This window comes from Sarcophilus harrisii, chromosome 1, assembly GCF_902635505.1.
Source record: "Sarcophilus harrisii chromosome 1, mSarHar1.11, whole genome shotgun sequence".
Classification (NCBI taxonomy): Eukaryota; Metazoa; Chordata; class Mammalia; order Dasyuromorphia; family Dasyuridae; genus Sarcophilus; species Sarcophilus harrisii.
The window spans coordinates 125,782,462-125,808,463 of record NC_045426.1 but is presented as its reverse complement, the minus strand read 5'-3'; the positions used below and the strand labels follow the sequence as shown (position 1 = coordinate 125,808,463).

General features: G+C 35.7%; 1 protein-coding gene across 4 annotated transcripts in view; it reads left to right on the top strand.

The window, feature by feature from the left end:
• PRLR (prolactin receptor) overlaps positions 1-26,002 on the top strand; it is a 210,720-nt gene that overhangs the window by 167,144 nt on the left and 17,574 nt on the right. For all 4 annotated transcript variants that reach the window (XM_031964125.1, XM_031964108.1, XM_031964133.1 and 1 more), the window contains exons 3-5: positions 12,879-12,991; positions 22,332-22,464; positions 25,637-25,806. In XM_031964125.1, the coding sequence (XP_031819985.1) occupies positions 12,922-12,991; positions 22,332-22,464; positions 25,637-25,806 (373 nt within the window). In that variant the 5' untranslated portion in view covers positions 12,879-12,921. The remainder of the gene's footprint in view (positions 1-12,878; positions 12,992-22,331; positions 22,465-25,636; positions 25,807-26,002) is intronic.

Genomic DNA, 26,002 nt, shown 5'->3' with positions numbered 1-26,002 from the left:
ATACAGGGAAGCATGATTTGGCAATAGTGGATTACAAGCTGAGTCAGTAGTAAGACACAATAGCTAATGTAATCTTAAACTATAGCAAGGCAAGAATATTGTCCAATGTTCTCTGTAATCTACCTTGATCAAACATCTCAAGCAATACATTTGGTTCTGGATGCCACATTTTAGCCTGAACAAAATACTTTAGAAAGACAATGAGGATAGCAAGATGCCTTGAGATCATGCCACGTAAGAACTGGGTAAAAGAAGTACCTAGTTAGAGTGAACCTTGAGAAGAAAAATTTCAGAAGAAATATAATAGATGTCTTCAAGATGAAGATTTATCATGCAAAAGCAGAATTAGACTTGTTCTACTTGACACCAAAGAGAAAGTTCCCCAATAAGCCAAGCTATCCAAAAGTAGATTAGGCTCCTTCCCAAGCTAGTGAGTTCCCCCTTAATAGAGGTCTTTAAGCAAGACTGGATGACTAGTTTGGGACCATGTTGTATAAAAGATTCTCGTTCAAATATTGATCATTGGTGGCACATGTCCATAATCCCTGTTATTGAAGAGGCTGAAGCTGATGGATCACTAGAGTATGGGAGTTTTAAGTTAGAGTAGGGTGAAAGTCTAGTGGATGTTTGTAGGACAGACAGACCTGGGTTCTAGAAGAACAAAGCAGATTAAAGTTCCAATCCATATTGGGATTGGACCTATCAGTGGCTTCTGCACTTCTAGCCTGGATGAGAGAGAGAGAGAGAGAGAGAGAGAGAGAGAGAGAGAGAGAAAGAAAGAAAGAAAGAATCCCAATATGAGTTGTTAGAGGGCCTCTGAGATCCCTTTCAACCCCAAGATTCTTCGAATGTGAGAGGAAGTAAACCACCCTCAGCTAAAAGATGCTTGATAAGATGAAATGATAAGTGAATGATGTGTGGCCCAAGCAGCAAACTAGCAGAAAAAGATAACTCACATTTCTATAACACTTGAAAGTTTACAAAATCCTTCTTCTGCTACATCTTTGTGACATAGATAGTCTAAGCACTAAAGCACCCAGAATTAAAATGATTTGCCGCAAGTCATAGGAAGTGGCAGAACCTCAATTCAAATTCAATTGGAAGACCCAATTCTAAATCAATTGTTCTTTTCATTATAAAGTGTGAATATCTCTTAGTTCCATCGTTCTGATAGCTCAAGTCTTCCAAAGGCCCTAGGAATCCATTAATTATCAAAAAAGTGGTACATAGCAGTAGCTTACTATCTAAAGATGGAGGACAAATGTTCATGATCAGAAGTATTACTTTCAGGAGCCAAGATGGCAGAGTAGAGGCAGGAACTCCTCCCCAATCTGCTCCAAATTCTTTTAAATAATGACCCTAAACAAATTTTAGAGCATCAGAATAACCAAAAAAGAAGGAGAAAAACATTTTTCAGTCAAAGGCCACTTAGAAGCTCAGTGGAAAAGGTCTGTGACACCAGGGTGGGAGTCCCAGGGCAGGACACACCTGTGCAGTCCCAGCCCCAGCCTGGCCCAGTCCATCCTCTGAATCAGTGGCAGTGCTGGTGGCTTCCAGATCTCTCAACCCAAAGACACCAAAGAGGACCTGGAAGGTCAGCAGAAAAGGTCTGGGGAAACAGAGTGGGAGCCTACTGGGCAATCCCAGCATAGGCTCAGTTCCAGCCCCAGCTCTGGCCTGCCCCAGCATCAGTGAGGAAGAACATCTGTCTGAATCAGCAGCAGTGCTAGAGGTTTCCAGACCTCTCAGCCCGGGGACACCAGGGAGGACTTGGAAGGTCAGTGGAGTGGGTCTGTGGCAATAGAATCAGAGTCTGGTGTGCAGTTCCACCACAGGCCAAGTCAGTGGAGCCCCAGCCCTGACAAGCACACTAGATCTTATAGCTATGGTGGGGCAGGGACCTTACTAAGAGCTCCAGGATAGAAAAGAGTGCTTGTGGTCAGATTTCTAGAAAGATTTCTGAACATAGCTGCACAAAAGACAATGCACCCCCTAACCTGGAATCAGAGCCCTACTTTAACAAACAGTTAAAAGACAAGTAATAGGCTAAGAAAATGAGCAGAAAACAAAAAAAAAAGTTTCTGACCATTGAAAGCTATTTTGGTGACAAGGAAAATCAAAACACATATTCAGAAGATGATAATCTTAAAAGAAAAAATCTTCAAAAAGTAAGAATTGGGCTTAGGCCATGGGAAAGCTCAAAAGGGACTTTGAAAATGAAGTAAGAGAGATAGAAGAAAAATTAGGAAAAGAATTGAGAGAGATGCAAAAGGAAATACAAAAAGCTAATGAGGAAAAGGATGCCTTAAAAAGCAAAACTGGCCAATTGGGTAAAGAGGTACAAAAGTTCACTGAGGAAAATAATTCCTTAAAAAATAGAATTGAGCAAATGGAAGCTAATGACTTTATAAGAAATCAAGATACACTATAGTAAAACCAAAAAAAAAAATGAAAAAATAGGAAAAAATGTGAAATATCTCATTAGAAAAACAACTGACCTGGAAAATGGATCCAGGAGAGAGAATTTTAACCATCACATAGGTACAAAATTTGTAATTTAACAGTCGTCTCTGAACTTCACCTGAGAGGCAGTTCTCAACACCTGGCCTACCAGAAAGTCATGATCAAAAAAAAAAGTGTGGACATGATCCTTCAAGAAATTATCAAGGAAAACCATCCTGATATTGTAGAACCAGAGGGTAAAATAGACATTGAAAGAATCCACCGATCACCTCCTGAAAGAGATCCCAAAATGAAAACTCCCAGGAATATTATAGCCAAATTCTGGAACTTCCAGATCAAAGAGAAAATATTGCAAGCATCCAGAAAGAAACAATTCTAGTATAATGGATCCACAAAGATAACACAAGATTTAGCAGCTTCTACATTAAAGGACCAGTAGACTTGGAATATGATATTCTAGGATTGCAACCACAAATCACCTACTCAGCAAAACTAAGTATAATCCTTCAGAGAAAAATGTGATCATTCATTGAAACAGAGGATTTTCAAGCATTCATGATGAAAAGACCAGAGCTGAATGGAAAATTTGATTTTCAAATACAGGACTCTAGAGAAGCATAAGGAGGTAATCAGGAAAGTGATATCATAAGGGACTTAATAAGGTTTATCTGTTTACATTTCTACATGGGAGGATGATACTTGTAACTCATTAGGACATTAGAACATTCTCATTTTTATGGCAGTTAGAAAGAATATAGAAAGAGAGCATGGGTATGAGTTGAATATGAAGGGATAATATCTTTTTTACAACAATGATGAAATTAAAGAATGAGAGAGGAATGTACTAAGAGAAAGGGAAAGAGAGAAGTGGAATGATGCAATTTATCTGTCATTAAGAAAAGAGGCAAGAAAAAGTTTTTATAGGGGAGGAAAAGAAGGGGAGAGAAGGAAAGTAAGTGAATCTTATTCTCATCAGAATTAACCTCAAATACAGAAATAACATTCATACTTAATCTAGATTTCTATATAGATTTCTCTATCTTACCCTGCAGAAAAATAGGAGGGGAATGGGATATAGGAAGATGGGGGAGTGATAAAAGGAAAGGCATATTGAGGGAGGAGTGGTCAGTAGCAAAACACTTTTGAGGAGGGACAATAAATGGGGGAAATACAATTAGCAATAGTAATTGTAAAAAAAAATTGTAGCAAGTTTCTCTAATGGAATATTATTGTTATCTGAAAAATAATGAGCAGGATGCTCTCAGAAAAAAAAAAACCCTGAAAAGTCCTCCATAAATAAGGTGAAATATATTGTATACAAAATAATAACAATGTTTTGGGATGATCAGTTGTAAATAACTTTGTTATTCTCAGTAATACAATCATTTACAACTTCTCTGAAGGACTTATGATGAAAAATCCTATCCATATCCAAAGAAGGAATTGATTGAGTCTAACTATAGATCAAAGCATTCTCCATTATTCTCTCTCTCTCTCTCTCTTTATTTTTAACTTAATTTTCTTGAGGGTTTTTTTAATCATCATTAGTGTAAGAGATCTATGATTTTTTTTCCCACAACTTGACTTTTATGGAAATATTTTGAATAACTTTGCATGTAGTTTCTTAATTGTGGATGGAGATAAAGAAGAGAACTTAAAACTCAAAAATCATAAAAACAAATATAAAAAAATTTTTGAATGTAATTGGGGGGAAATATTAAATAAATAAACTAAAAAGAGGAAAAGGAAAAAAGGTCATTTTAATCTACCTTTAAATACCACCAGTTATTCTTCTGGAAGTGAATAAACATTTTCATTATGAAAAAAAATGTTTCTGGGCCAAACTTGCCCAAATATGGGATATAAAGAGGAGAAATTGTTTGAAGTCTAAATACATAAATAGATAAATATGCCTCAATTTACCCAGCTAAACATTTTGGGTACATTATCTGAGCAAGTGGAAATATTGATTTGGAGACAATTAGCAATTGTCTAAATTTAGATCTCATGAGGATGTGGGAGGGAAAGGGGGAACTGAGTCTAAGAGATTAAATACTTTGGTTAAGTCATATGGACAGTAAATAATACAGTATTTAGACCCAAAGCCTTTGATTCCATATCCAATATTCTTTCCATTTTAATGAGAGAAATGATTATTTTTCTCTTGCACTGATAACATTATTATTTCTCCTTTTCTACTTCCTCATCCAGAAATCAACCAGTAAGGGAACTCTTTCTAAAAGATTTATCCCAGGCTGAGATCTAATCAAATAGTAAAAGAAATTCTAATTTTAGGCTAATGGTTAGATTACTGCTCATAGATTACATTGTTCATACAGATCTGGGGAAAGATTTTTTTTTCCTTTTGTCAGACAGATGATACAAAAATTAATAAATCTCTTTGACCAAGACTTGGATGATCCAAGTTATATACCTCAAGATTCTCATTGGACTCTAGCCCAGTTCCTCATTATAATATTCATTCTCTCATTAAATGTTAACTAATCAGAATTGATTGTCACTTTAAGGAATATCTGCTTTTCCAAGGGCATATAAACTGTAAATCCACTGCCATGAGACATCTTTGATCTAAAAGATCCTTTTATTAATAAATATGCTGGCCTTATTATTAAAATTGTTAAACACTCCCCCCCAAAAAAAGTATTCCTTTCTTTAAAAAATAAAATAGAATATTTCTTAAATCTTTCTGAGGTTGTAAGCCTTGTGTAATAAAACCATTATTTATTCTGTCTTCTTCCATGTTGAGTCACTACACAAAAACTTTTTAAAGAGATACATTAGTCTAGAAAACCTTTGCTTAAGAAACACCAGTAGGATTATGTTACCATCTATTTTGATGAGTTTAGAAGTCAATGGACATTTTATTTCTCCTTAAGTTTTCATTTAGTGACTTAGCGTGGGAGGACATAGTCTGACATCCATTCTCTTGACTGGTGACAGTGATTTTCATAATTACATAATTACAGAGCATATGTGATACTATTAGCCTGCCAACCACTGATGAGATAATAAAATTCTGCAGAAGCACAGAAATCACACTAGATTGTCTGGTAGTCAAGCATGTAGACTCATCACTACACTAATTTCTACCACTGAACTTGAGCAAGCTACTTCAATTTTCTGGCCTGGATCTCAGTTTCTTCATAAATAGCCCCAAAAGTTTCTTCCATATTCAACATTCTTTGTCTTAGGGATGGAGACTAGTGAAAAAAGCGTGATCCAGTGGACAAGAGTACTAGATTTGGAATCAAAATTAAATTCTAACACTTATAGATGGGTGATCCTAAGCAAGTTGTTTAATTTCTTAGAACATCTTATTCCTCATTTAAAAAACTGGAATAATATGACATAATGTGTGTAAAGTGTTTTTCAAAACTTAAAGTATTACTGAAGTGTTATTATGATAATTACAAATAGTTTCCCTTTGGGGAATAACCAGGTACTTCCCAACAAAGGGCATCTGAAATCAATAAAATTTAAAAGATTTAGTGAGCAATTTCTGAATAAAAAATTGCAAAATATGACCCCAATGAATGATTAAGGAAGCATAAAATTTTCCCTAAAAAAACATAGAGGTTTTCCTTCACAAATACTCATGGTCATGAGTAAATGTGTTTTAATTGATTAGACATGAAAGTATGGCTATCCAGGAAACAATTGGAGATGCAGCATAGGAGTTAAAGAAATTTGGAATATACCTATATACATATGAGTGGAAGTATGTATGTATACATATATATATATATATATATATATATATATATATATACATATGTGTGCATGTATGTGTGGTAGGGAATCACCAGGATTGAGATTACAACTATAGAATGAAAGCTTATTGAGAGCACAGTCATAACATATATGTGTATATATATATATATATATATATATATGTGTGTGTGTGTGTGTGTGTGTGTGTGTGTCTGTGTGTGTGTGTGTGTGTGTGTGTGTGTGTGTGTATCTACAGTATCCCTGTAGTAGGCACTTTAATAAATGCTTGTTAAATGAATAACTGAAGACATTGACGAGAATAGAACATGTAAAGAGAGGAACCATGGGCTGAGAAAATGAAAGCTATTTATCTGGAAAAATGTAGATTAAAAAAATAGATTGAGGATCAGAGTTCATAAAACAATAACAAATAAGGAGAGTATAAATGTGGACTTACAAAATGCATTGGCACATCAGAACTAGAAGACCTCCTTTGAAACTCCAAAGAGGCACTTTTAGGACAAATGAATGGAAGTAAGAACAACATGTCCTATGGTGAGTGGGTTGTCAGCTAATGGAACTTGTTCTAAGAGAAGGTACGGGCTGGAAATATGAATGCATTCAAGATTTAGGGAGGGCAGTCCATATTGGGTTACTAAAAAAAAATAATAATAATGTTTAGAAAATAAGCATCATAGTAGTTTAAGGTTATAAGAAAACAGAAATCATCATTCTAAAAAAAATCAAACCTTCATATTCACTTTGTATATATTTTGTATGCACACATATATGTGTGTATATAAATATGGACAATGGAATAGGAGCTTCTTAAAGCTAGGCATGGTTTCTTTGTTTTTGTCTTTTTATCATAGAGGTTATAGGAAACCACTAGAGCTTATCAAATAAGGGAACAACATGGTTAGAGTTATGCTTTAGAAATATTGTTTTGACTGCTGAAAGGAGAGTAGACTGGAATGGGGAAAGAGAATTGAGGCAGGGAGAATAATCATCAAGCTATTGCAGTAGTTTAGTATGAGATGATGAGAGCCTACACCAGTATGGTGACAGAGTTAGCGGAGAGAAAAATGGCAATATCTGAGAGATGATTCGATGGGATTGGAATGGGAGTGGGATGAGAATAAAGAGCAAGGGTGATGACTTGGGTGTGATTCTGGATGACTGGGAAAGTGGCTATGCCCTTGGTGGTAACAGGGAATAACAGATGGGAAACAATTTCGAAGGAAAGATAATGAGTTCCATTTTGGACATGTCCACTTTCAGATGTCGTATAGATAGTTGTAGAGGTCACACATCTATTAAGTTGTTCAGACAGACCATTAAATATTTCACTGAAGTCTTCCTGACTCTAAATCCAGCACTCTATTTACTATGCTACATAGATATGTTCTCCTAATTTAAAAATAACAGTCCTAGGTAAGAAAAAAGTTAAGTTTGTAACTAAAACTAATTCACCAAATGATGAGGTTGAGGTCCAGCATCTAATATTAGGATTTGGCACCAAATGATGGGGTTTGGTCATGTGAGGAATTCACAAAGATTTTTTCTTGCAAAAAGGTATCTATTTATGAGATGAGATTATGGACGAAATGAAAAGGTGAAATATATACCAAAATGGTTAATATGAAATAGATTTGGGAGAGCATATAGTTAGTAAGGAAAGGGGTTTTTAGCAATTAACAAGGAAAAAGACAAGTTTCCTAGTGGAACTCACAATTAACCAGGAGAAAGGGAATAGATCATTAAGTAGGATTATGCCATTAAACAGCAAGCTAAATCCATAGAGGTGTTTAGCACCCTAAAAGAATCAGTTAACTATAACAAGAAGAAAGACATCATGAGGCATGGGGAGATGGAAAAAAAGATATGAGGAGGCATAAGGGAGGAGGTGAGGGGAAATATACCATGAGACAGAATGCTGGGGAAGGCTGACCCAAAAGGAATTCAGTGAAGATGGCATAGGCCATAGACAGATCTATAGGGGAAATTTAACCTCTAGGGTTTGACATCATAACTTGGCTTTCTGATTGGATATAATAAGGTGAGATTTTCAAACACTTCCACAGGGGTGAGACTGTAAGGCTGAACTGATCCCTATCAGTGCCCTTCCCTGCTTGCTGCAAAGAGTATTATAATCTTATCAGTACTTCAGACTTGCTCTGTCAACCCCACCTAGTTACCCAGGACCTCATCAAGTGTAACTCAAGAGAACAGAATGGATGAGGAAGAGAAACAGAGAAAGCAATCCATCTTTCCCCCTATAACTTCCTCAGTCAATGTTAATTTTATTTGTCCTTTCTTCTTGAAAAGGAACATGGCATCAGGAAGGTTTTGTCATGACTTGTAAATAAATTGGATTTAAATGAGGCAAGACTGTGTAAAGTCACCAGCCTCATTCTCTCTTTTGGAGTCATCTGAGTCCAGGGACAAGATGAATAAGGATGGAAGACCTTGGCCTTTTTAAGCTAAAATGTTTAGTAGGTTTCAGTTTGACTAAGTCAATGCCCATTCAGGGATTAAGGCTAGGTAAGGATTGAGGCAAGAATGGTAAGAATGACCTATTTTACCTAAATTAAAAAAAAAAAATGAATCTGGGAGGACAAGTCCTTCAGGGTTTCTAACCAAAATAGAGACAATAGATATTTATATGCACTCTGAAAAATCAGTCCTGACAATGACCAAATGAGGGTTGGGCTAAGACCTGTTATTGGCCAATCATTGAAAGCCTGGTTAATTTGGGTTTAAGATGTTGTTCTTAAAAAAGAAATCTAGCTAGTAAATCCCAAGGTATCTTGCAAGATTTTGTTGAGGTTGGGAAGGGGACCCCAAAAGTTCGGGGTCATATATCAGTGTTATGAGGTGTTTCAAAAGAATTTGCAGGCTTGAACCCATTTCCTAGTCAAGGGGAAAAGTTTATTGTAATTGTAATGCCATTACAAGCAGGCTAAATTCCAAAAGAAATTAGCATAGTCCTAAGAGAGAGGAGACTCCTTTACCCAGTTTTCTATCATTGACATGCTAATTTTATGGCCCAGAAGAATGGTCTCTAGAATTTCATTATCACTAATCAACAGATTATCTATCTGACAGTCAGCAATTAATTGAGGAGTGGTCTCCAGAATTTGATTATCACTGACAAGATTATCAATCAGCAATGAACTGAGGAGGGGTCTATTCAGAATCTGGTTGATTGTTGTTCTTAAATTGGGAATGTGGGAAGTCCCTGAAGCAGACTTCAAAACCAGAAGAGTTAGGGGTACTGTCTTATTGTTAGAATAGAAGCCCCCTAAAAATGAGGGGACCACAAAATCATTGTTATATTACATCAATTTCAGTGTCATTGTATACATGTGACCATAGTTATATATATATATATATATATATATATATATATATATATATAATTCATGAACTTATAAAGTCCAAGAGGGACAATGAATAGAGATTAGCTAAATTTTATATTCTCCCAGAGAACTTAAATCCAGTATGCAATTAAAAAATGTCACTGAAATGAACTAAATTTAACTTGCTATTTGTCTATCTCTCTGTCATTATGATTTGTACTCAAAATAACTACTATATTTACTTGTATAAAAATATAAAACTTTTTTTGTTTTTAAATATTTGTAATAATTACTTAAATATTAAAAACAATTAAAGTTTAAAACTGCTCTAGGACTTTTGGGACATCTAGTTCTATTAGGTCCTATCTTACCCATGAGCAAGAATGTCTAAATACTGCTGAAGGGTGACACTGCCCAGTTCTCTCTCTTTGCTCTACTGCATGATTTGTAGAGTAGATTGACCTAGTTGATCTAATCAAATCTATACCCCAAAAAGAACATCTCACTAAAAATTAAGTCAACCAATAGACTTCCAAAAGTGGCTTTAAAATCTCCAATGTAGTAGAATAGACTACCTCTGAAAATAACTTACTCCACTTTGGGACATTTCTCATTGTTAGGGAGTTTTTCCTTATACAGAGTCTAAAATTGTCCCTAAAAGAAGTCCCCAACTTCTATCCACCTATTTAAGATCGTGGTTAAAAAGGCTAAAGTTTCCCACTGCTTCTAGGGCCATCTTAAGTTGATCTGATCTATGTCTTGCCACTGGATCCAGATGGTTCTGGAGGAGAAGGTGAAATTGACTTTGCACAGCCTCCCACACTTAAATCCAATTCATTGCATGTCTTATCACCTTCCTGATGTTATGGTCCTCTTCCAGAATGAAGGACAAACAACTTCTGTGAATAAAGCTGTCCTACTGGGGACCCAATTGAACTGGTTAATTAAGCGACCCAGTTCTTTCTCTTCTTTTTTTTCTCCTTTCTACTCTCCTCTCATTTACCCTCTCCGCTTCTCTCCCTTTTTTCCTTCCTTGATTCCTTCCTTCCTTTCTTTTTCTCTTTCTAGGGTATCATACTGTACCTGTAGGTGCTCTACCCAAAGAAATGTAAAAAAAAAATTTTGGGATTGCTGAAACTTCCCGAGATATCTTGGAGTTTACCAGATATATTTCTTAAGGACTGTGCCTTTTAACCAAATCACTCTGGTTCTCATTGATTGAACAATATTAGGTCCCAGGCTAAGCCTCAGTTGGTCACTGTTTTGACCCTAATTGGCTCAAAGTGAATGTAAATAGCAATTGTTACCATTATGGCTGGAAACCTGAGGGTCTTCCCCTCTAAGATAGAATTTTTTTAATAGATAAAAGAGGTCATTCTCTGCTTCATTTCTTACAGAGCCATAAATACTGATTGGGTATTGCCTTAGTCATCCTGTTGAAGACCTTAGCTAAAGAAGGATTATGTCTTCCACTACATCCAGGGCCATCTCCAGCCATTCTGATCTATATTTTTCCACTGGGCATATGGCTCCAGAGCAGAGAGTAAGGCTAGTGACCTTGCACAGATCTCCCTCAGTTCAATCCAATTCACTTGCATGTAAGAGCATCACCTCCCTATCATCTTAGATAACAAAGAAGGAACTACAAGCAACCCACCATTCCAAGTTCTGCCTCTGTCTAATTTTTCTTCAGATAACAGTTCATGAAGGTCAACTGTCACATCCCCCAAAGATTCTTTCTTTCACTAAGCTAAACATTCTTCCATTCAACTTGATCAGCAATCTCTTATGACATGGACTTTAGTCATTCTGATTGCTCTAACCTAGAGCTCTTCAACTCCAATTAGACTTTCCTGTATTTCTTATTCCTTTGAGAGGAAACACAGAATTTGAAAATACAGACTAATTTCAATAATGATACTTTAGGTCCATGTAGATAGGGAAAAGTGAAAGGAACAAGCCATCCCTAAAATAGATTGCTTAAACCTATTTGCTCTGGGGTCTGGGACTATTAGTACCACAGGAAAGTTAAAAAAAAAATTGGTTCAGTTTGTAAACCAAAACCCCCAAACTATCTTTCCCAAAGTTTGCATTCCTGAATCCTGCTAGAAAGGAGCTATCCTGGAAAGAGGAAAACCTTCCAAATGTTCCCATCTGTTTTAGGGTCCAAAAGGTACCCTAGCTAGTTCATAGGCATATATAAAGCATAATGTGTATTTTAGCAGCACATCAAACAATACTTAAGGTTTTTCCAATATTGCACATTGGGCAGTTTTGCCCCTGGGTTTACTTCCTTGGCTTAAAAATGCTTCGCTTATTACTATTATTAGTTTATATATTTATTTAAGGGAAATTCTGGCCATGTGTTTCTGAGAATTAACAATTCAACCAATCTGTTGTTTTCTGAGAGCTATTATAAATCTGCTGAGATTAATGAATCTTTTTCAAATAGGGCTTAAAAACTGGGGAGAGTGATATCCCTTTTAGAATAAAAATTTAGAAGAGTATATCAAGTACCCCTACTTCCCCACAAAAAGAATAATACAAATTTAAAAATCAAACCCTGAAGTGTTAAAATCTGACTTAACACTGAGTCTCTCTGGTCTGAGGCAGGTCTGTAGTCTCAGACTAAGACTCTAGAAAAGAATAAAGCAAAAGTGCAGGGAGGCTCATGCAACTTCATTTGGTAGCTGTCCCATGCACAGTAGAAGGAAGGAGAATGTCTTCATGACAACTTGAACTTTTGCTTGAATCCGGAATTAATGGCCCAATGCTTATACAGAGGTGGAATAAGTCCAGGCCCAGGTTCCAGTTTTTCTGCTGGATCCCACCTGTGCTGCTGATAATTGAATGTGGCTAGTCACCTTGGCATACAGTAAACACTTAAGAAATACCTGTTGACTGGTCTGTTTCAACCAACATTAGAGAGCCAGATGGTGACAAACCCTGCCACCAGAGTCAGGTACTTGGACACAACCTGTTACTGAAGGGTTTTGAAGATTGTGCAAGAGTTCCCAAATGGGCAAAGCAAAAGGAAGAGCAGGGAGAGTAACCTTACAAAAACCTGCTCTTATGCTGCTAATTTGGGACCTGTATGTTATCTTTGGGTGACCTCTGGTGGCCAGATTTCCCACTAGCCTCAGAGTCCATGCCCCCCAGTTCAGCCTACCAAAGTGCATTCTTTTACATTCCTGTCCTCTCCTTTTGTCATTCACTTCAAGCAGGGAGCAAAATTCAGGTATAAACCCATCCAGGAAAGGGGTCTCTGTGCTTGGTTAGTCCTCTCACTTAACCAGAGCTGTCTGCTACCCTCTCTTCCAGTGAACCGCTGATTCCTTTCCTATTGAAAGAGAAGGAAGCAAACATGAAGGAAAATGTGACATCAGCAACTATCTTTCTTTTGCTTCTTTTTCTCCACACCAACCTCTTGAATGGTAAGTAAGAGTTCCTTCTTGCTTTATTGTATTTCTGGGACATTGGAGGTGAATGGAAGGGGTAGAAAGGAAATTGGAAATCCACTACAGACCTCTTAGAACTTATTTGTGAGAATTAAAATGATTTATCCTGTTTGCACTGCTGTTAGATCATCCTCCTGCTAGGAAATTAGAAAGAAATTGTATAACTGATATTTGTTCATTTGTATATGTAAATTCTGGAGTTGTACCCAATTATTCTACCCTGACTTTGGTGATGGAGTAGAAAGAGTCCTAGATTTGAAATGAGGTAATTTATGTTTCCAGGCTTGGTCTACCTTTCGTTAGTTTGGATAATGTTGAGGCCTTTGATATGTCATTTAACTCCTTTAAGCTTTAGTTTCTACATGTGTAAAATGAAGGCAATAATACTCATCCTACTTATCCCACAAGGGTATTATGAGAATAGTGCATTTTTAAACTACAAATATGAGGTACCATATTAACCAATGGAAAACAAAGCAGGTTGATGGGAGGAGAACTATGTATGGATTTGGAATCAAAGAGGTTGTGATTTGACTCCACTGTGATATGACTGGGCTTCTAGACAAATTATTTAATCACTCTCAACCTCAGTTTCTTCATCTGTAAAATGGGCATGATGATGATTTACAGGATTAATGATGGCTCTAAAAGTGTTAGCACTCTCTTTCTCTCAGCCCATTCACTGTACTAACCAGACATAGACTCAATGGAGTCCACACCTGAGTTAGATAGTAAGATGGAGAAAGTCTATTAGTTTCAATGGCCTTCAACATTAAGAAAGACATTTAGGAATGGATTTGAATTTTACAATTTCTGTTTTCTTGTGGAAATGTCAGTAAGCAATGGAATGCTTTAAGAAAAAGGAAGGAAAGCACCAAACAGGATGACCTGAGTTCAAATCTGGTCTCGGACAATTAACACTTCCTAGCTGTGTGATCCTGGACAAGTCATTTAACACCGGTTGCCTCAGAAAGAAAGAAGGAAGGAAGGAAGGAAGGAAGGAAGGAAGGAAGGAAGGGAGGGAGGGAGGGAAAGGAAGAGAGAAAAATAGAAAGAGAGAGAAAAAGAAAGTAAGAGGGAGGAAGGAAGGAAGAGAAAGAAAGAAAGAGACAAAGAAAGTGAAAGAGAGGAAAGAAGGAAGGAAGGAAGGAAGGAAGGAAGGAAGGAAGGAAGGAAGGAAGGAAGGAAGGAAGGAAGGAAGGAAGGAAAGAAGGAAGGAAGGAAATGTAGAGATGTATATTTAGGGGAATTCCTCTGCCCTCACCTTTAATTGATGTCATCACAGAAAGCAAGGAGCATATAAAATAGGTATTAATGAGCTAACAATGTACCATTTTCTATTATCACATTAAAAAATTTAAAAGAGTTTACTGACTGATATAGTAAGCCTGTGGATAATTTTTTTAATTGCTCATGATGCCAGAGATCTTTAAAAGCTAAGCCTACTAGATTCTGGGCACTCTAACAGTTTGTGTTATTAAGGAAGGAAATGAAATATATACAGATATAGAAAGACAACTGTTAAAGCAGAAAGCAGCCATGGGGAAGGAAATATTAAATGTGGATTGAAGGGAGAATTAGTGATGGTTGTGGCTGTCCTTCAGGAAAAGAGTCCCAATAAACACAGCTGAGAGACCCATCCAGAAGAGAGACTGTATAGTAATAAAGAGTTCTGTTAGAAGAGAAAGATCATTAGGATCTGCAGTACCAAAGATAGCAGTTCCTTATGGTCCCATGTCCCCAGTGTACATTTATTTGCCACACTACCATTGCACCCTTCCCTGACCTTTCTACAGTATTTGGTTCTATTAACTGTACCCTTTTCCTAGACTTTCTTCTCAATCCTCAGTATCAGAGATACCAATCTTTCCTAATTTTCTTATCACCTATCTGAATTCTCTTTCTCTAGCTCCTTCTGGGTTCTCACACTCGTCCAGTTCCTTTTTCTTCAAAGTCTTATTCCTTAGTGCTACATCCTTGAGCCTTTTGCCTTTTTTTTCTCCTCTTTTCTTGGGTATACTCATTTACTTGATTTTAACAACATGACTTTAACATTTATATTTCTAACCTTGACCTCTCTTGAATTCTAGACCTATATTTCTGACATTTTTACATAGCTATGCCAACAGCACTTCAATTTTAATGCATCCTAAAATAAGCTTATCATTTTTCCTCAAAATTACTTCTCTTTCTGACCTAACTAAATGTCTCTGTAGCATCACCATTCACCTAGCCTCCCATATCAGAAACCTTGAGGTTATCTTTTCATTTTCCTTCCTTCACTTCCCATGCATAAACACAATGCTGTTGATAGAACCTTGCCATGTCACTTGTATCTAGTTTCTTCCTCACTATTCCATGGATATAATAAGAATTTAGGTTTGAGTCATAAATATTAATGTGTTAGTAGTTTTATATTTTTATTAATATAATAACAATAATAATAGTATTATTGTATAAGTAGAAATACAAGCTATACTTTTTCCTCTCCAAATCTGACTTATATAAAACCTAAGCATTACCCATGATTACTTTCTTACTCAGTTCAATTCACAAAAATGTATTAAGTATATGTTTTTTACCTACTTTGAGGCATCATCATGGTATGAAAGGGACCTTGGAATCTTGAAGAATGTGGTAGCAGGAAACAAGATTTGACAGATTCAACAGGATGGCAAGGCTTTGAGCAGAGATTTAGGGAGGATAATGATGATGAGCTAGAATGTATCCAAAAGATGTTAATCACGATGGAAAAAGACCTCAAGATCATGCCAGATGAGGATCAGAGGCAGGAACTAAAGATATTTTGTTATAAAGACTAGCTACATATCTTTATCAAATCTTTTAAAGGCAAGCATTTTCTTCAGGATATTTTTAACAATGGACAATAGGACACTTAGCCAGCTAAATCCTGTCATATAAAAAGTATTGTTCAAGAGTGAGGGAGAGATTTAATGAGGACTAGCAGACACATAGATTTTCCAGGGACATTTCTAACTCAGATTAAACATGCAAATCCATCAACTTTTCTTTTCTAGATAAAGAATATAATTCTTAAAAGTAACCTTAAAGATACCAGATACTCAAGTATTCCAGCAAATAGGAAGGAATTGAATCAACTTCTTTAGATCCAGTGAGTGTACCTTGACATAGTCAAATGGTTTTCCCTTGAAGAATTCTGATAGATGAGAAAGACAGAGAAAAGAATTCTGTGTCTGGGTTCTTCTATGACTGGTTTCGCCTATGCCCATTATAGAAGATCAGCTGGCACCTATTATTCCACCTGACAAGGAAGGAGTCAAGAGCAAACGTGCAAAGTTATAGAAATAGAAAGACAAGAGCCTCCCCAGAAGACCTCTGCATAATTGATTTGCACCCTCTCTCTTCACCCACCTCCAATACTTTCAGTCTAATCAAAAAATGGTCAGATTCATAGTCATGCTTCTTGCCAAAACCCTTATTTTCTCCTCAATCACCTAGAGGATTGGTGATATCTAAGACTTCCTCTTCAAAGAATAAGATCATATTTTTGTAAGAGAAAAGGGTATCCTTATAGCAACAAAAAACTGTCACTTCTAACTTTCGTATAGTCCATTGGGCTCTACTATTTTAAAACTTACTGTTCTGTCTGAAGGTGAGCTGCAGATGGGTTTGGGTATTGTTCCCCATCCCCATTCTGAATAGTAGAAAGCGTCCATTGAGAATTCTGACAATTATCTGTTACCCAGCCCATCCATCTCAGAATTTAATCACATGATTTTAGGCTCTGAAGGACTTTCAGAGCTCATGTCTAGTTCAGTCTGTTAACCAGAGTCAGTACTCTTAAGGAATTTATAACCTAATAAGAGACAAATACATATAAATAACTTGACTGCAAGGAGGATAGTAGTAAAGATAAGGAACTGCCAAGTATAATAATAATAATAATAATGCTTCCTCAACCCAACATATCCAAACTTTATTGTGTCTGCTTTCTTAGACCTATCTCCTTCACTCCAATCACACAGTTACAATACCCTAACTATTTTAATTTGAGTTCTTATTATGTCTCTCTTGGACTAATGTTATTGCCTCTAGTCTTCTCCATTCCAATTCATTCTCCATCCAGTTGCCAAAATTACAAAATTCCTTTAAACACAAACCTGACCTTCTTCTTCCCCATTCAATAAAACCCAGTGGCTTCCTATTGCCTCCTATGATCCAGCCATCAATTTATTAAGCAATTTATTAATTCCCTCTGTGTACTAAACACTGGATATACAAGTACAAAGAATGAAATAATCCTTAACTTTTTGAAATTTGGGATTAAATATAAATGCCTCTGACTTTTAGAGTTCTTCACAGCCTACTTTTTCCAGCTTTAAAATACTGTACTTCTCTTTCTATACTATACTTTTCAACCAAATTGGCCCCCTTGCTGTCCTTATATACAGTGTAGCTTTACTATATCTTAATACCTTTTATAATCACCAGATTCCTACAAGGTTTATCTTATGCATCATCATTTATATGACGTTTCCCAAAGTCTGACATATCCACCATTACTCTTATCCTTACCCTCACCTCAGTTATTATTTTCTTCCTCAAAAAAATTATCAATTTTTTGAATAGGAGAGGGAAAGAACATTGGACCAGTTTTTTTTTACCCCAGTTGACATCACTCTTGAAGAATAAATATTAATGTAGTAATAAGGTATTAATGCCCTGTTATCTCTTTACTAAGTGTGAATCCTTTTCACTGATTGAATAAGAAGATATAAAGCCTTTGGTCCCTTGATCTTATGAAAATTGCTTTCCCTATTCTCTTCCCCCAGGCTTTAAAATAACTTGCCCTTGGAGTCATTTCAAGAATTTAAGATAGTCCTGGTTAAAAGCAGCATTGTGGAGGAAAGCCCCCTCCTTCCCCTTCCTTCCCTCAAGCACATCTTAGAAAAAGCTTGTTCTGGATGTTCCTGTTGCTAGAGCTACAAGGGAACGAAACAAGCATATCCTTTTATGTACCCTCTGAAAATCCCCTGTTATCCAAGTTTCTTAGGGATAGAGTGTATCACTGCAAAAGCATTTGTTTACCTCATTCATATCTCCAAGATTAGAGAAGATGTTTAAGAGTATTCAGTGGAAGGGGACCTCGTCCCCTTCATACTCCCCTCTGCCACGTCCCTTGTTCCATAGAGGTTGCATTGTGTTTTTCAGTTGAGGATACATGACCTCAAAGCTGTGGTTGCCATTGTAGTTGAAGCTCTATGGATCTTATTGCCATAGATGTGAAAAGTAGATAGTGGAAGAGGGAGGCAGGATTGGTAGAATCCACTAAGTACTGAGATTTCAGAATTTTTCAACTGCAAATGGGGCTGGAGTAGGAGAAAAAAAGAAGGGAAAGTAGTAAAGAGGCAAGTAACCCATCTATTTAGCTTTTTCCTCAGATCAGAGAAGTTCAACATCCTAGAGTCCTGGGTTAAGAGTCAGGGGCTAGGATTCAAATATTGGTTCTGTCCTCTGTACCACCATGAACAAAACTCTAACTACTTTGGACCTCAGATTGCTGACCTGTAAAATGAGAGTCTGGCCTAGGTGACCCCTGAATGTTCATTTCTATCCCAAATCAATGATCCTGTGTTGCATTTTCATTTTTTTTAAAGACAAAGTCTCCTTACCTCACTCAAGTTGGAAGTGAAGGAGCTACTTATGATCCTGATCCCATTGATCTGCATAGGAGCTATGACTCTGTTTCTCACCTTAGCTATTTAGCTCCCCATAGTGCAACCTGCTGGCTTCTCTACTCTCAGGAGGCTCATCATATTAATGCCAAACTTAGGATAGACAACCAGTGTTATAAGATGCTGAAGCTCAGAACTGTGGAAATGAAGAGCTCCTCCAGCTCCAAGCTCCCTGATAGCTGGGATGCAGTACCACTATGCCAGGCTGATATATATTCATTTTAAATTGTCCTACTTTCTTATATCCTCTTTAACTTCATTTTATGTCTTATATTTTGTATGACAGAAGCTTATTTACTTTTAGAAAAAAAATTTCTCTTAAAAGGTCAGTAATTTACATACATGTTAATTTTAAATGGTTATTTTTCAGGGTCTGCTTATACAAATTTTTTTTCCTTTATAAAAGATATAATTTTAAGAGATATAGCCAATATTCACAGAATCACAGTCTCAGATTTGGAAAGTACTTGGTAACTGTTTCATTCAATCCATATATGAAAAGAATCCTATCTTCAACATACCCAGTGAGTGGCTGCTGATTTGCTTGAAAACTTCCATTAATAGGCAATCCAACCCCTTTCAGAGGTAGCCCAGTCCACTTTGGGACAAGTTTTGTTAAGTTTGTTTTTTTTCTGATATCAAACTTAAATTTACATCTTTGCAATCTGTACCCATTATTCCTTGTTCTTCCCTCTGTGACGAAGTTTAACAATCCTCATCTCTCTTCTCTATCACAATCCTTCAAGTACTTGGGGTCAGCTACCATATCCTCTGTAAGTCTTCTTTTCTCCCAGGTCAAATATCCCCAGTTCTTGAAATCAAAACTCATGTGGCATGATTTTACAGTCAGCCACTATTCTATCTACCCTCCTTGGGCTACATTATAATTTACCACTGCTCTTTTACCCCTCATCTTAAACTGAACACAATACTATAGATGTGGTCCAACAATGACTGTGTTTATAGACTCAGACTTCAAACTAAAAGGAACTCAAAGTTATTTGGTCCAACTAATACTTGAAAAAGAATTCATTGTGTAATACATCCATTAAGTGGCTGCATAATTTTCATTCAAAAACCCTAAGTAATGAGGAACCAGTTCTACTTGCTCTCTAGACTTTTCCACCTCCTTACCAGTCTTTTTCTCCATTCACCTTTCTTTACCCCTACCTTTATCTTAGATTTTATCTTTCCCCATTACCATGTAAGTTTCGAGTTAGAGACCGGCTTGTTTCCTTATATTTGTACCATCGGTACTTAGCACAGTGTCCACTGCATAACAAATGCTTTCTTTTATCTATTATATTCTCCTTCTTCAAAGATTACACCTCTGTAATACAAACCTAAAACCAAATTAGTATCTTTTGACTGCTATATAACACTGTTGATTCCTTGTAAACATACAACCTACTAAAGCTACCAGATCTTTTTCTAAAGTGTATCTCACCATGATAATGGTAGCCATGATGATAGTACCACCTCATCTATCTCTAGCAGATAATTTCAAAATCACTTTTTTCCCCAGTAATCCGGACCTAGGTAATGCTGTATATTTTGAAGATGGGGAAACTGAAGCTCAGAGATGTCATGTGGCTTCCTCACAATACCACCCTAGTAATGGGAAGACCTAGAATTAAAAACCTAAATTTCTAATTGCAAATTAAACATTTTTGAAATATACTTTTGTGTACCCAGTCATTCAAGTATTAATTAAATACCTCCTATGTTCAAAATCCATGGTATTAGGTAATGAAGATGCAAAGACAAAAGACAAAGTCCCTACCTACAGGGAGCTTATATACTACTGGAGAAGAAATTCTGAATTAATATTTATACAGTATTTTAAAAGTTGATGCTTTAAAGCATTTGCAAAGTTCCTTACATATATTATCTTTTTGGAATCCTAACAATCTCATGAAGTAAGTACTAATATTATGCTCATTTTACAGATGGAAATAATAACTGGTAACTGAGGCTGAGAGGTTAGACAATTTATCCAGTCTTATCAACTTGATTTACCTTAAGATTTAAAATACCACTTTCACAACCACTCTGTGAGGTTGATGAATATTATTACCACCCTTTTACAAGATCAAGTCTATAAAATCTAGTACATAGTATCTGAAAGAGAATTCAAACTCAAGGCTTCTGATTCCAAATCTAATATTCTATCCCCTATTATACACACTAGGAATATGTATGGAAAAAAACTGATACATTCTCTTATACCACACTACCTCTCCAATGGAGGTACTTGAAACAATATAGTAATTTGTGAGATATACACTTAATGTGGTACATTTTATATTATAAATTCCTCAAGTATAAAACCCCAGTCACATTTTCTGATCCCAAGTACAAATATGGTGAATATGAGAGACAACAAAAAGGGGAGAGCTTGGAATACTATGATAAGAGCCAAGAATGTATTATTATCCTGATTTCCTGATCCACGCTTCAGATGGGACATTTCCAATAAAAGGTAAATTCTGTGAAGTTAGTTGAATATGTGTTATTGAACTGAAGTGGCCCAACTAACAAATTACCATCCATGGCCTAATCTGCCTCAGTTTAGCTCAGAAATCTCATGAAGAAAGGATGGGGTCAATCTGCAAAAACATCAACTCCTGGAATTTGACCAAGCACATCAAGAATCATAAAATCCCAAAGATCTCCATTATCTAAAAGGGTTTTCATACTTCAATTACTCAATCAAAAAGAATTCATTTTTTTAACTTCTTTGACTTCATGAAATGTCTTGGAATGCCATTTATCATTATAGAATTTTCTCATTTACCAAAATTATTAGCTCCATGTTATTATCGACCTTTTACAAGTGAGCAAACTAAAGTTCTGAGGCAAAGGACTTTGATCAAGTCTATAAGCCCCTTCTCAGAATAAAAGAGGGTGTTTTTGCAGAATAATGTTTCAGAAAACAATTTTATATATTTTTCACGTATTATATTGAATTATATTGAAAAACTATATTGTATCAGAGTATTATTTAAATTGTGATATATAGTTATCCCTTCCACACTGTGACTTTTCCCCATTATGGTTTCTCTATATTGAGGATCATATTAAATTAAATGGGAATGTTTTAGAAGTTTTGCAAAATCCCCAGATGACACACAAAAGCCAGCAGAAAGATAAATTCTACTTAAGATTGACCTACACATAGCCAATGACAGAACACTTAACCCAAATTTCATAAGTTACTATAAATACTCCATAAAAGAAAAAGGAAAAAAATCAAACTTCTTCTCTGATATGAAGAGGGCCAAAATTTTTTACTTGAATTTTCCAAATTGGAGAGATGTGTGCCCCTGTTTCCTACAACAGGGTATAACTGTAGTTCATAGATACCATGAATTTTCCAAGGCAAAATCCTTTGGGATATCTTACTCTAAGAGGTTAAGCTTATGGTTACATTACTAGCAAAAACCAAAGCCAAGTTGTACAAACCCAGATCTCCTAACTCTGAATACAGTGAGTGTTCTTTCCATTGTCTCCTATAGCCCATCTAGATCTGCTGAGGGTATAAATGGTATGAAAAGTTTCATAGGATATAATAATGATCCAATTTGGACTTTTTCTAGGACAATCAGCCCCTGGAAAGCCTAAGATCGAAAAGTGTCGTTCTCCTGAAAAGGAAACATTCACTTGCTGGTGGAAACCAGGATCAGATGGAGGAATTCCTACCAACTATACTTTGTTTTACAGAAAAGAAGGGTAAAAATGTTCCATTTTCTTCTCATTTATTCTAGTTAGACTTACTCATACTCGATTCAAATATAATCTGGTGGTTGGTGGGATTACCAGAGTAAGCTTTCCTATTTCCTGCATTGACAAATGTTTTATATCCATATTTTCCTGCCCAAATTCTTGAGATTTAGATGCATTTAGTATTTAATATTGTTTGTCATTATATGTTAGTAAAGACTGTTATTAGTAATGCTGCCTCAAGTATGATTTGCTCAGAAAATGCCATTGCTGTACTTCCATGGACTTCTTTGGGGTGCTTTGTGCCTTTTATCACTACAGAATTTTCTCCTTTCCTAAAATCATTAATTTCACATTGCTAGGGTATATAGAACTCAGTTGCATTATCTATGTAATCATGGTAATGATAATATATCAGTATGCAATAATGGTAATATGATAATAAAGGGATTTTGGATTTTCAAAGTGATTTTATATTCAGGGCCAGAAAGCGGGCTATGAAGAAGGTAATTTAATACTTCAATGAATTTGTAATCTCAAGGTAGAAAATAAATACTTCTTAATTGAAATAAAAATTTAATTTAAAAAATAAATGGGAAGGAAAAAAGTTCTAATTTCAGCCCATCCATACATCATCCTATCCTGTGGAACTTTTGTCCATGTCCTCACTCTACAGGAAATGAGCTCATTTGCCATACATGGGACCTTCCCCTAACTCTCCTGACCTGATAGAAGTGCCAATGGAATTCAAGGGCTGTCTACCATATCTCTCTCCAGCTCACTCCATAACCTACCTACATAATAGGATCTTTGTTTTTTGAAAGAAAATACTTTGTAAAGAATATAAGGGAATATTTTGCAAGTAAATAGGAAATTGATATAATGGAAAGACTTTAGTAGAGAAGGTAGATTCAAGGATAACTAGCAAATACATTTTAAGGATTTGCTGTGTAACCCTGGGCAAATCATTTAATCCCAATTGCCTCAGCAAAAATAAATAAATAAATAAATAATCTGTCACCTACATGATATATCTTCTATTTAGATACCTAAGTTTAAAGTATAAATAACCAAATGAGAAACTTGAGTTTATGAACAAGGTTCTGAGGTCACTTCAACATGATGGTGATGGATTCAATCTTAATATACTGATGTAAGAAAAAATTGGAGAAAAAATGTTTGAGATTTTATTATTTTAAAATCTAGGAAACTTTATTATATATCTATAACACATGTTCTCCATACCTATTTGCCATCCTGGTTTCTTACTTTCCTCTGGATTCTTTAGCTTGCTTCTATCTTTCCTAAAATACAGTGATCAATACTTAACATAGACCCACAAATGTGGTTTAATGGAGAATGAAGGGAAACTAGTTCTTCCTTTGCTCTAAACATTATGCCTCCCTTAGTGCAATCTTAAATGACATTAGTTTTTTGGATCACCATTTCATGCAATTGTCCTGTCCTAAACTTGCAGGCCACTAAAACCCCCAGATTGTTTTCAACAAAACATTGTCTAACCAAGCCTGGCCAGTTTTATACTTGTGAAATTGGCTTTTTTAATGCAAATGTAAGATTTTACATTATACCTATTAAATTTCATTTTATTTTAGTCATCTCATTAATCTCTTTTTGGATCCAAATAGTAACTCTCTTCAAGCTTTGTGTCATCTGCAAACCTGATTTCTATATGTTAATCCACCCTCTTTATGTCTTCTATACCTTACCAAATCATTGGGGAAAAAAAGTTAATCAGTTTATAGTGAAGTACTAATCTCTTGGGCACTAAACTAACGACCTCCTTCCAAGTTAATATCAACTCATTAATGAATATGCTTTTAGTCAGTCATTCAGCTAGTTTGAAATTCAACTATCTGTACTATCATCTAATGTGTGTGTGTGTGTGTGTGTGTGTGTGTATATATATATATATATATATATATATATATATATACACATAGCCTTGAGTAAGAAACTGTATCAAATGCCTTTCTGAATTCTTAAGTATCCAATATCTACAGTATCCCCTAATCTGCCAGTCTTATTATCTTGTCAGAAAAGAAAATAAGGTTAGTGTGGAGTGACCTATTCTTTCTGGAGCAAGATAAAATGAGATAACATTTTTGGAAACCTTAAAACATTATATAAATATTAGCTATTAATATTTTATTGCTATTATTATGAAGCCACACTGCCTTTAGTTCTTATTGCCTAAGTACCAGAAATAGAAATCAAATTTACCTATTGATTATAGTTATATATATATATATATATATATATATATATATATAGTTCTTTAAAAAATAGTAAGAAGGTATATTCTATTGATTATAGAATATACCTTCTTACTAATTTTTTTAATAACTGAAGCAATATCTGCCCTGATCCAATCCTGTGTTCCCAGGATCTTTCAGAGATCATCAGTAATTGCTCAACAATCACACATGCCATTTCTTTTGATATTTAAGAAATGGTTTGTCTGGGGAGTGAGAGCAATTTGAACTCAAGGAGGATGGCTAGATGCTGCCTGACCATCCTTTTCTTAAGTTTCTATTCCTTGCTAACAATTTTTGTTCTCTTTTCCAATCTAACCATCATCCACTTAGAAGAAAAAAGAGAAAATATGAGTCTAGTAATTCAACTTCTCACTATTATCCCTTATTGTCATTCCATCCACCCCAAAAAGATATTCTTTCCCTTTTTTTGATCCTTCTTTTGCCCTCAACATAAATTTTAAAAAACACAACCAGTTTTTGTTCTCTTCAATATTTATCATCAGTTTCTGAACATTCTGGTTTTTGTCATTCCTGACACAATTCTTACCCTGCTTTTATACTCATTCCTTTGCTTCCTTCTCCATAATCTTTCTTAAATCTAGATTTATCATTGAGTTTCTTATGTATTTGCATCAATATCTGTTGGCAGTTTTCTTTTATTTCTCTCATCACATTTATTTCTGCTTTTGTCAACTTCATCATTTCCATTCCATTCCACTCCCACCTTTCCCAGAACTATTTTCATTCTTCATTCCTCCTCCCTAGTCCAAAAAGCACAGCTTTTACTCTGGCTTTTCCTTTAGAACACTTGATTCCCCAAAGCCAGTAAAACTTTTTTTAATGAAAAAAATTAGAAACACAATTCCAGGATTATTTTCTTAACTTTTTTTGGTTATTCCTTTCAGAGAGTCACTCACCCATGAATGTCCTGACTACAAAACTGGAGGTCCTAATTCCTGTTATTTTAACAAGAAGCACACCTCTATATGGATGGTCTACATCATCTGGGTCAATGCTACTAACCAGATGGGAAAGAGTATGTCAGATCCACGTTATGTGGATGTGACTTACATAGGTAAGAGGGGAAAACATTTTTCAATTGTCAGCTAACAAATTCTGTTGGTGTTTTTCTCTTCTTTAAAATAATAATAATAGTTTTCTCTGGGAGAAAGCAGGTTTCTTGGGGAGGTTTTCTGGAGGCAGCCTTAGTCTCAGTTGAAATAAATAATTACTCCAAAATCACAGCCAGCTGGTAAAAGTTCAGATCTTTT